Below are 11048 nucleotides of genomic sequence, written 5' to 3'. Positions count from 1 at the left end.
AAATAACCATGCATAATCACCGACTACAAAACGCTACAAATGAAGACATATGTAAAATTGACGTCACAGGTAAATTTCTAAAAGTTTGATACCAAGTCAGGAATATGACAGTTGTTATCGATTCGTTTGACGTGTTTGAGCTTTTAATTTTGCAATTTGATTAGGGGCTTTCCGTTTTGATTTTCCTCTGCAATTCTAACTGCAATTTTGGGAAACTGTTTGAGCAACTGCTATTGAGATAGGCCTAAGCATTCAGGAAACCACAGTAAATAATCAGCAACATTATGATTGTGTTTTTGTTGCTTAGTCTTTGGTTATTCATGTCGTGTCTGTTTGTCTGTTTTTCGTTTTTCGCCATGATATTGTTCGCTTGTTTTCGATTTATCAGACTGAATATCCCTTTGTTATCCTTCCCCTCTTTTATACATGACAATAACACTTTTATCTATAGGCACCTATGTTTTTGTCGCATATATTTATCAAATAATGGCGAACCTAAAACTTTAAACCTTCTTATTGGTTGAAGTGGGGACAATGAACATTTATCTGAACTGCAGTTTAATGAATATGTTAACAGTTCACAACTTTGACTTAAAGATTGCAATATACATACATGGTTTGTTTAATTTATTTTTCTTGTTCAATAAACAAGTGTACAAAACTATCTATTCTTAATTATTTTTCAATCGGATTCCATATTATTAGAAATGAATAGCATGAAAAATATTAAAACTTGATAACAGAGATGGCAGAAGGTAATGATGAAGAAACAAGAAATATAATTTGATTGCTGAAAACATATTTATGAATATTATGAATAAAAAATAAACTTCATCTTTAGTTAATATTGACATTTTAATTTCAATTTCTATAAATGATGCACAAATTTATAGCTGTAATATCTATTTGGATAACTACAGTGTTGGAAGGATGCATAGTTTGTACATGTCACAGACAGTTATTGACAGTTTACTGTTGTAATATTACAACAAATGATTCATAAACAATGATATAACTTAAAACTTGTTTCCTGCTGCAGCCAACATCCATTTGGGAATGTAAACGAAACCAGGAATAACACTGGCAAGCCGTCTTGTACTTGGACTCAGTTTTAAAATGGACTTCACCTGTCTTATGTTCTGAGGATCTTTTCCTACAATCATATGGAAAACAATTGGTATACATAGGATAAGCTAACTAACTTGTACATCATCTGTTACAAAAGTATACATAGGATAAGCTAACTAACTTATACATCATCTGTTACAAAAGTATACATAGGATAAACTAACTAACTTATACATCATCTGTTACAAAAGTATACATAGGATAAGCTAACTAACTTATACATCATCTGTTACAAAAGTATACATAGGATAAGCTAACTAACTTATACATCATCTGTTACAAAAGTATACATAGGATAAGCTAACTAACTTATACATCATCTGTTACAAAAGTATACATAGGATAAGCTAACTAACTTATACATCATCTGTTACAAAAGTATACATAGGATAAGCTAACTAACTTGTACATCATCTGTTACAAAAGCGATGGTTCATAGGTATGCAAGGTGTTGGAATTTCTTTAATTCTAGGGAAATTCAAATCGTTCTGATACTTAAAATAATTAAACATACAAAATGTCGTTATAGAAACTGAAATATCTTTGAAAGCGGCTGCGTTATTAAGTCCACTCACTAATTATCTAAGAGAGGTAGGTAAAGTTATTGATTTCAAATATATACATTCTTTTGTTAGATTACATTTTTTGGGGAAATATGACAAAGCAAATATTTTAAAGAAAATCCTTTGGTTAAGAATAAGAGTAGAATACAATATCCAATTCCGCTAGCTTAAGAGGAAATGCAAACACAAAGGCGGACAAATTTATCAATTGAGGATTTCGTAAGCCATAGGTTAATTTCATTCAAAAGGGACTGTAAAGGGGGCAACAACCTCCAAATTTCGTCATGCATCAGCCGATAACATTAACAATTTTAAGTTCATTTTTTTCTTTTAACACGGACAATGAAGTTTTAAAATTTATTCCCAAAGACAAAGCTGAAATTTATTAAAAAGGTGAACGCATATATGTTTTAAGTGTCAGTTTTTGACAAAAAAAGTTTGAGAAGAGAGATTGAAAACACACAAGGGGTATTCACATACAAAAGTGTGAATAACGACAAAACCACAAACAACAAAACATAATTTAGAAAACTAAATACTTAACAGCACAAGCCCCACAAAAATCGGTAGGTATCATGTGCTCTGGAATGATGAGCAGATCATTCTCCATGACTTTATGTAAATGTTGACTAAAATTTTTCCTTGCTCCAGACTATTAAGTCTCTCTGCAGAAATATTTAACATGCAAACGGTCGCAGTAACAGTCCAGATAGGTCATTTGCTATTACTCTATTTGGCTTTAAACATTTTTTATTCCAGCGTCACTGATGAGTCTTTTGTAGACGAAACGCGCGTCTTGCGTAAATATAAAATTTTAATCCTGTTATCTATGATGAGTTTATTTACATATTGTGATACATTTTTGCTAAACGAAAATACAAATGTAATGATTTAAAAAACCATTTGGTTTTATATGATCGGTGATGAAAAACAAGACCGTCCACAGCTGAATCGAGCATAATATTGCGATATGATCGAGGCGGAAACATATACATTGTATTTACCGTCAATGTCTTTAAATCCATATTCTTTTCCTAGGTCTGCAGTTGTTAAAATTCTTCCAGATTTTTTAATTATTTTTGGATCTGAAATGAACACAGAATTTTGTTTAAATAATTTTCATGATTTACATAGTTACCTCGTGTACAATATATTGATTTGTTTTTGTGGGTTGTGAAAAATTGCATTTTCGTGGATATTGAAGTTCGTGGTATGTATGAAATCTTCAAACACGCTTGAGGAAAAAAATGTATTTCGGTGAAAATTGACAATTGTGGTTCACCTGTATATACAAATTCCACAAAAATTGGTGTTCAACTAATAACAACGAATCCACAATAATGAAAATAATAAGATATTTGATTTATTGACTACATCGTTATGCTTTTCTTTATTTCATTGTATATATTTCATTATGAATGAAATTTGCCTCTGTCATTATCTTTCCTAAAATAAAGATTTATTCTGTTTTCTTGACTGTTGGAGAAACGAGTAATATTGTTCCCTGAAAACTTTACAAATCCACTACGTGCAGCTGTATATTGCCAAATAAATCAATGTACAACCAAATCAAGAAAAAGAACAGTTCTACTCTTAAAAAAGGTATTACATGAGTTAGTAATTCAAACCATCAACTGCAATATTAAGATCAAGGGTAAACATAATTTTTATTTGCACAGATAATACAAATAATTGTAATTTCAAGGAAATTTTAATTTGTATTGTCGCATAACTTTTGATAATTTCTCTTAAGTCGACTAGTTTTGTGTTATTTCATAATTTCATTTGTGTTCGTTGGTGATTATATCTAATGGTAAGTTTTGGATGGCGTACAACTTTTTGAACATAACTTTTAGCAAATGCAAAGAAACACAAAAGCTACATTAAACTGCTTCATTTATTAAAGTATTTTCGAAACTGTTAAAACATTAAAAAAAGTTCCTTCTGTACCCAAAAGGCTACATAAACTAGTATTAAAATAGTTTACGCCTCAAATGTTTAATTTTTTTTTGAGTTGCAGTATCAGTGCATGCTGTATTGTGATAAATAATAGAGATGATGTAAACAAAATTTACCCTGTGGACAGTTGTAGGAACATTGTGTATGATAACTTCTATTAAGTGGATAATTTAAATATTTTTGAACAAGTCCACATACCTGTTGCCAAGGCAACGATAGCTTTGCCTGCAAATTCAGTGGTCTCTGCATTTTCGACCATCTCACCTGTATCAACCTTTGGCATCTTAAAGTATATGTTTCATATTTGTAAAATTTTTTAAATTTTAAAAACTAATCTAGTTTTTTTTTTGTTGGTCAACTATCTAAACAGACATTCTAATCAATATATGGCTTTAATTGAAATCTTTTGAAAAATAATAAACAATGATCTAAAAATGAATTAAATAATCTACCCCAATTAGGCAGAAACCCAACAATAAGCACATTTAAAATCTATCGTTAAACACACGGTCTTTATCAAAAGACAAGTTTTGTAAAACATGGCATGCTCTTAATCGTAAGATTGTAGAACAGATGAAAATAAGTTAACAGAGATTGTTAAAGGTTTAAAAAAAAAAAAAAAAAAACCGCAATAAAAAATAATGTTATCTGACAGCTAGTTCAAAGCCACTAACAACTAATAAAAAAAATCATGCATCTAAGACTAAACTATCAATCCGTACACATCCAACATCCAATGGATTTAGTGTAAAGACGTCATAAACAGTCAGAGAAAAACATGACCTTGTGCAATGCCAAGTTACAGGTATCGACAGGTTGTTGTAGATCCATGAATATGTATATGTATATGTATACAACATACTAGTAATATTTAGTTGGCTTTTAATTTACTGACAACAAAATCAATTTTTATACCAATGAAAACAATATGCATTCATGACAGTTTTCGCTCTTTTTTGACAGTTGTTATCAAATAGTTCGTTTGTATGTATGTAAGCGGGTTTTTAGTTCACTTCAGAGTTCCTTTTCCTTTCCTTTTATAGTTGTTGTATTTCCCTGAGTTTTAGTTGAAACCCGGATTTTTTTTCTCGCAATCGATTTTTGACCTTTTGAATACTACTGTTGCCTTTATTGAGTTCGTGTGATTTCCATATTTTGTTTGTTACCTTGGTTTGACTTTTTTTTATTGGTGTAGGTGATCAAAACATCCGTGAAATACTATTGCCATAACTTAACCTATCAGAATTATATTCTTACACCTTCAGGTACTGCTTTATCAAATTTCTTTATCACGTCTGTCTCAATCATATGTTCCATATGCTCTGTCTTTACAAGACCAGGCCATAAACTGACAAACGATACATTCATTTTCTTCAGTTCAACAGCACAATCCGCAGCCATTCTATCCATCTGAAAAAAGTATTTGTTACATAGGCTACAATTATCTAAACATTTACACAGCTACTTTTAAATAGGTCCTATTTCTGTACCCAAAATCTGTAGTACTGGGAATTTACTTTTAATATTTAGTACTATTTCTTTACTTTAGAATTATTGTAATATTTAGGTACTTGTATTTTCCAGTACTTGATCTGTACTTAAAATATTGGTACAAAAATAATAGCAACAATGATCACAGTATTTCATGTTTGAACATCATAACTTTATGAGATTTGAAAAATACAAACTTTCAAAATGCTGAAAATGTAACTGTGCAACCAACAATCTGTAGTACTTTAATTTTAAGTACAAATCAAGTATTGTAAAATACAGCTACCTAAATATTACAATATTTTTATCGTAACAAAATAATACTGAATATAAAAAGTAGATTTCCGGTACTACAGATGTTTGGTACAGAAATAGTACCTATGCAAAAGTAGCTGTGTATTATACACGAAGCATCAAATGCCGACAACCCTTTCCCAGGTCTGAACATGAATAATATAGACCTCAAATTAGAAATAATAGCAAATAATATAGATAATTATTCCACTTAGTTTAAATAATGATGACTTACACAAGGAAATGAAAACTCTCTTAAAAAAGAGCAGATGGCGTTCTTTAACTTCTATATAGATTAGGGTGCATGTACTAATTTACATGTTGAACACTATTGTAACATTTGGTTTTATATTATTTTTTTTTCTTCAGTTTCCTATTGTTTCATTTCCGAGGTAACTAGTATAAACACCAACCAAATTTCTCGTTCTTGGTATGGATTAGGGTAAAAATAAAATGTCTACAATTACAAATCGACAGCCTATTACTCACAGCCTCTTTCCCAACACCATATGGTACATTAAACAAATACCGAAGCCCTCCAATTGATGATATGTTAACAATCAGACCAGATTTTCTTACTGTCATCAATTTGGCTGCATGAACCGAACATAAGTAGTTATTCCTACAAAAAGATACATATTTTCAATCATGTATCTAGAATGAGTATTGCTTAAAAGAAAGAATTTTTAAGACATTAATTGAAACTAGTAGTAAAAGAAAAGTTTATTTTTAAAATAGAATTTAAAGCAACAACGCATGTGTCATTGATGCTCTGTAGTAATATTTTTTCACCATATTTATTTTAAGTGGGATACAATATAGATAACATAACTTTTATTTACAAACAAAGACATGAAAATAAATTGCGAGCGTCTGAAGCTTTTTTCTAGATTAACCTCCATCTTCTTACAACGTCATTTGGGTCTATCTGTAAGTACATCCATATATTTAATATTGTGTACTTATCTAAGACCAACATTATTGACAGTATCCCACATTGAGATAGGTAGTTATGTACTTACCTAAGACCGACATTATTGACAGTATCCCACATTGAGATAGGTTGTTCCCAGAATGGTACTCCTATATTTTCCGCTATAGCCTATATGTAATAAATTAACGTGTAATAATTGTATGCAGATTCTTTGATTTTCTCTCTTTCTTTGGTGTAAAAGGACACTCTTTCAAAACCCTACATTTTTGTGTTTTGTATACTGTTGTTCGTCCTTTGTTCTCGTAATATAATATCATTTTATGTGACTGTCATACAAGTGAGAGGTTTAGCTAGCTTTAAAACCAGATTTAACCCTCCATTTTGTACATAAGAAAATGCCTGTACCAATCAGGAATATGACAGTTGTTATTCATTCTTTTGATGTGTTTGAGCTTTTAATCTTGCCATTCGATTAGAGGCTTTCTGTTTTGAATTTTCTTCGGAGTTTTGTATTTTTGTTATTTTACCTTTCCATATTTTTGGCAAGGTGTTGTCATTGTATTTTCGACTTATGAGTTTGTATACCTTGTTGTTATCTTTCGTCTCTCTTTGTCATTTAATGCGAAGAAAAACACAACCAAATGCAACAAAAACTACAGGTTAGCTTCTGTCTTGACAATTGTATTTGTCATGTGCCAAACTCTTAAAGCCCAAAAGATTGAATGCAAAAGTGAATACAAAAGATATACAAAATTTCTTAGACTAAAGACTTTGACTAAATTTGAGACATCCAAAAGATATAGAAAAAATGGGTTTTTAAATATATGAATTTGATTTGTCTTTTTTAACAGAGGACACCACATCATGTGTTTCAGTTTTGTCAATGGTGTTTGTTTCATGACGTATTACATAACTAACTTACTTATATACACTTCAACTTTGTACTTGTTTGACTTTCTAACTATTTTGATCTGAGCGTCAATAAAGAGTCTTCTGTAGACGCAACGCGCGTCTAGCGTATTGCATTGTAAATTTTTTATATATACAAACGAAACACAGTAATTAAGATATGTGATGAATTGGTAATACAGACGACAAAAACAAAGCACAAGTACTGTGCATAATTCATATACAATTACGAAACAAATTCAGTCGTCTTACAACAGCGAAACTGATATGTCAAAAATCACCTTGACAGCAGCGTATGCATTGTTGACAAGAAGATCTAGGCAGCCATCTTGTTCCTTTGATACCCGACTGAACAATTCTTCGATTTCACTGTCTTTGGTGTGATCACACTGCACTGGAATACATTTTCCTCCTCGCTTCTCAATCTTAAATAAAGGCAACAGTAGTATACCGCTTATATCAAAAGTCTTAAATCGATTGAGAAAAAAACATCTGGATTACAAACTAAAAAGAAAGGAAACACATCAACTGTTTAAAAGTTTAACCATTTAATGAAAAACTTCTAACAATGAAGTCAGTATCAAGTATTTTTTAAACAGGATTTGGTTCAGTTGACTTTCCCAGTAGTATCGCTACTACTTAAATAAGATTTACCATTCTAAATGGATTTGATGTTCGTTATTAATAATTATGATGATTCAAAGACAATGTCGACGCGAAATAGACAATTTTGTGCTGATGCGGCGTTAAAAAATCACTCAAAAAAATTGAGCTATTCTTCAATGGGTAATCAAACGGTAATAAAACTTGTAAAGAACTATACAACGAAATGTGTGTTTATGGTGTAGCTAAATAATTTGTTGTTGGAACTTTGTTTACCTCCTCTGCTGTTTCTGTCAAGGAACCTCCAACCGGATCATCCTTTGATGAAGTAAGTGTTCTTCCTATCAATTGATGCAAAAACACACATTTAAAGAGAATGGTTTGAAAATAATATTCATTTATAACAAAACAGCCATCAATTCAAATAAAAACTCTCTAAAACAACCGTTTGCTTTGAAGATATAAAAAAATGACTATACGTTTGAGCCTCTTGTCGAATGTTATTCATCGCATGCGTTTTCTCTAGCAGTGGCAATGTTGTATGGCTATTCTGATCATATAGGTGGATATCGTATACATGAATAGAAATATATCATCTATATATTTTTGACAAAACTGCAAAAATATCGTCATAGATATTCATAAATCGGCAGTTATGATAACCTTTTGTGTTGAGCATCTGTTAATTATGTTATGCCAGCCTTTATAAACATCTAGTGCTTGATTTTAATATGATGAATATATTTTCTTACTGTCAGTTAAACAGAGGTCTAGAGCTTCTTTTTAACTGAGTATTTCTGTTCGTATGCATGTGTATTTGTTTAATCCATATTGGCTAAGGGTTTGTGAGAATGGTTGAGATCTGAAGAAACCTGTGACACCCGCTGTGTGTATGCGCCTGTTCTAAGCAAGGAACCTCTAGCCTTTGTTAGTCTTACTAATTTTGGTTTATATCATATTGAGGAGTTAAATGTGGCTTCCATTTAATCGCTGAAATAGTATATATATTATTGTTTAGAGGCCAGCTGAAGCCCGCGACGGGTGCAGGAATTTCTCGCTGCGCTGAAGACCCATTGGTGGGTTTGTGCTATTTTCTGCTTTTTGGTCGGGTTGTTGTCTTTAAACACATTGCCTGTTTCAATGCTCGATTTTATTAATATGGAGTTGAATCTTTATTTCCGATGTCTTGCGAACCTGTTATATACGCAATAGCATTTCGAAGCAGTTATAATATACCTTTACCAATTTCTGGTCACAATGCATTGTACTAACCAGTTACTAGTATATGTACTGTAGCTACAGCCTCACCCAGTTGTAGAGCCATCCCCTTACTAATACCTCTAGTTTCTCCATTTACGATACATTATTCACTCACAAGTTATATGAACTGCAGTTCTATCTAGCTGCAATACTATACCTTTATCGACATCTCCAGTTGCTTTAGTCACAATATATTTACTCACCTGTTATATATACTGTAGCTCCAGCTTGTCCTAGCTGTAACGCTATACCTTTTCCTATTCCTCTTGTCGCTCCAGTGACAATACATACTTTTCCAGACATAGAACTATCCATTTTTGTGTCCTGTAAAAAAACATCAGTAGTATACTGGTGATCACAGGTCATTAATCGATTGAAAAAAAAAGGATTATTAAGCAAAACCGAGGGCATCACATCAACTATTCAACAGAAATACTGAAGTGCGACAAAAGCAAACGTCAACATACATACAGAAACGAACAATTTGATAACAACTGCCGTATCTTTGGTACAGGACATTTTAAGATTTTTTTTTTATCATGAACCGTCCTTTTCTTTTCTGGTCCGCCTATAACCATTATTTGAGAAAAAAATCGATTAAAGTCTGTCATATTACGGAACTAGATACAGAAACATTAAACAATGACAGTGGTATGTAAAAACAGTGGGTTGAACTGCTACGAAATGGATTATTCAAATTGTTGAAGACTGTACAGTAACTTTTAGGTGCAAATAAGTACGTAAAATTAATACCACAGATGTTATTATGTTATGTGGTCTCTCGTGGATAGTTATCTCATTTGATATCATACAACATTTTCTTGTATTGTTTTTAATATATATTGCGGCCAAAACCTTCTACTTGCTTAACATTTCATTTGAGTTCCAATTTATATACACATTTTAGGCAAAAGTCAAAATACCGTTATGAAATTTGTAATTATCTGGTAGACGTTTAGATCATGGGATAAACAGATGATCTGGTCCCAATGGACAAGGAAATAGAAAAGAAAGCCGTGGTGTAGTGGTTAGTGCATCGAACTACTAACACAAAGGTTCCTGGTTCGATTACCGTTCGGGATGAAAATTTCAGGAACTCAATTTTCGGCTCTCCCTTGACACCATTTGCGAGTATATTCTTGAGGAAACGATGATAGTCCGTCGAAAGGGGACGATAAATGGTTGACACGTGTTAAGAGGAGTCATATCTCTTGCACCTTAAAGACACCCTTGTAGATTTCGAAAAAGAGTAGGCTAATGCCGCTACAAGGCAGCACTCGCATCCGCAAAGTGGAAAGCGATTAATATAAGTTGCAAAACTTGTTTCCCAATCCACTATAAATAAATATGTTTAAAACTAATAGAAAACGTTATCATCGATTTATTGAAGATTTACGCTTCATTAAATGGAACAGCTAGTAAACAGGGAAAGGTTGGAAAGAACATTTCATCATATTTTGCGCTAAGATAACATGAACCGAAATACAAAATTAACAATAAGTTTGAACTTTGTACTTATCAACAGGTAACTTATCATATTCAATGGCTACTTTATATGGGTCGGACAACAGGTGAAGATTAAACAAAAATAAAAGTGTATACGAAAAGTTACTCACCTTTTCAATGTCTATTTGTAATAAATTTCTTTAATCATGTGTTTATTAACTGAATTTTACTGTTCACAAAGTAAATCCTCACTAGTTACTGTATCCTATAATCTTTCTAACTATTATCAAAAACAAACACATCCAGGTGACGGACGACATTAATGAAAATGATTTATTTTAATTATTGTTACCATAACAAAAAGGTTTATCGTTTAAATTCGATGAAAGGTGTGTCAATACAAAAATAGGAATACTGTTCAACCCGTCAGAAATAAAATAACACCTATATTCTTATTATGT

The 11048-nt window shown here is 31.7% G+C and overlaps 1 protein-coding gene across 2 annotated transcripts; it reads right to left on the bottom strand.

The window, feature by feature from the left end:
* Window positions 1-836: 836 nt before the first annotated feature.
* Window positions 837-10894, bottom strand: LOC143080831 (dehydrogenase/reductase SDR family member 1-like). Of its 2 annotated transcripts, none has more exons than XM_076256892.1 (10): window positions 10758-10894; window positions 9345-9465; window positions 8158-8222; window positions 7560-7703; window positions 6458-6537; window positions 5925-6057; window positions 4908-5060; window positions 3849-3933; window positions 2696-2776; window positions 837-1153 (listed from the first exon to the last, which is right to left on the bottom strand). In XM_076256892.1, the coding sequence occupies exons 2-10, from the start codon at window positions 9454-9456 to the stop codon at window positions 1017-1019; spliced, it is 990 nt and encodes a 329-aa protein (XP_076113007.1). In that variant the 5' UTR covers window positions 9457-9465; window positions 10758-10894; the 3' UTR covers window positions 837-1016. The 2 variants fall into 2 exon arrangements, with proteins under 2 accessions (XP_076113007.1, XP_076113008.1); XM_076256893.1 differs by having other exon boundaries at window positions 10840-10882.
* Between the last annotated feature and the right edge of the window lie 154 nt (window positions 10895-11048).

Source organism: Mytilus galloprovincialis, chromosome 6, assembly GCF_965363235.1.
Source record: "Mytilus galloprovincialis chromosome 6, xbMytGall1.hap1.1, whole genome shotgun sequence".
Lineage (NCBI taxonomy): Eukaryota > Metazoa > Mollusca > Bivalvia > Mytilida > Mytilidae > Mytilus > Mytilus galloprovincialis.
The sequence above is the reverse complement of the archived record's forward strand: the minus strand, read 5'-3'. Positions and strand labels throughout refer to the sequence as shown.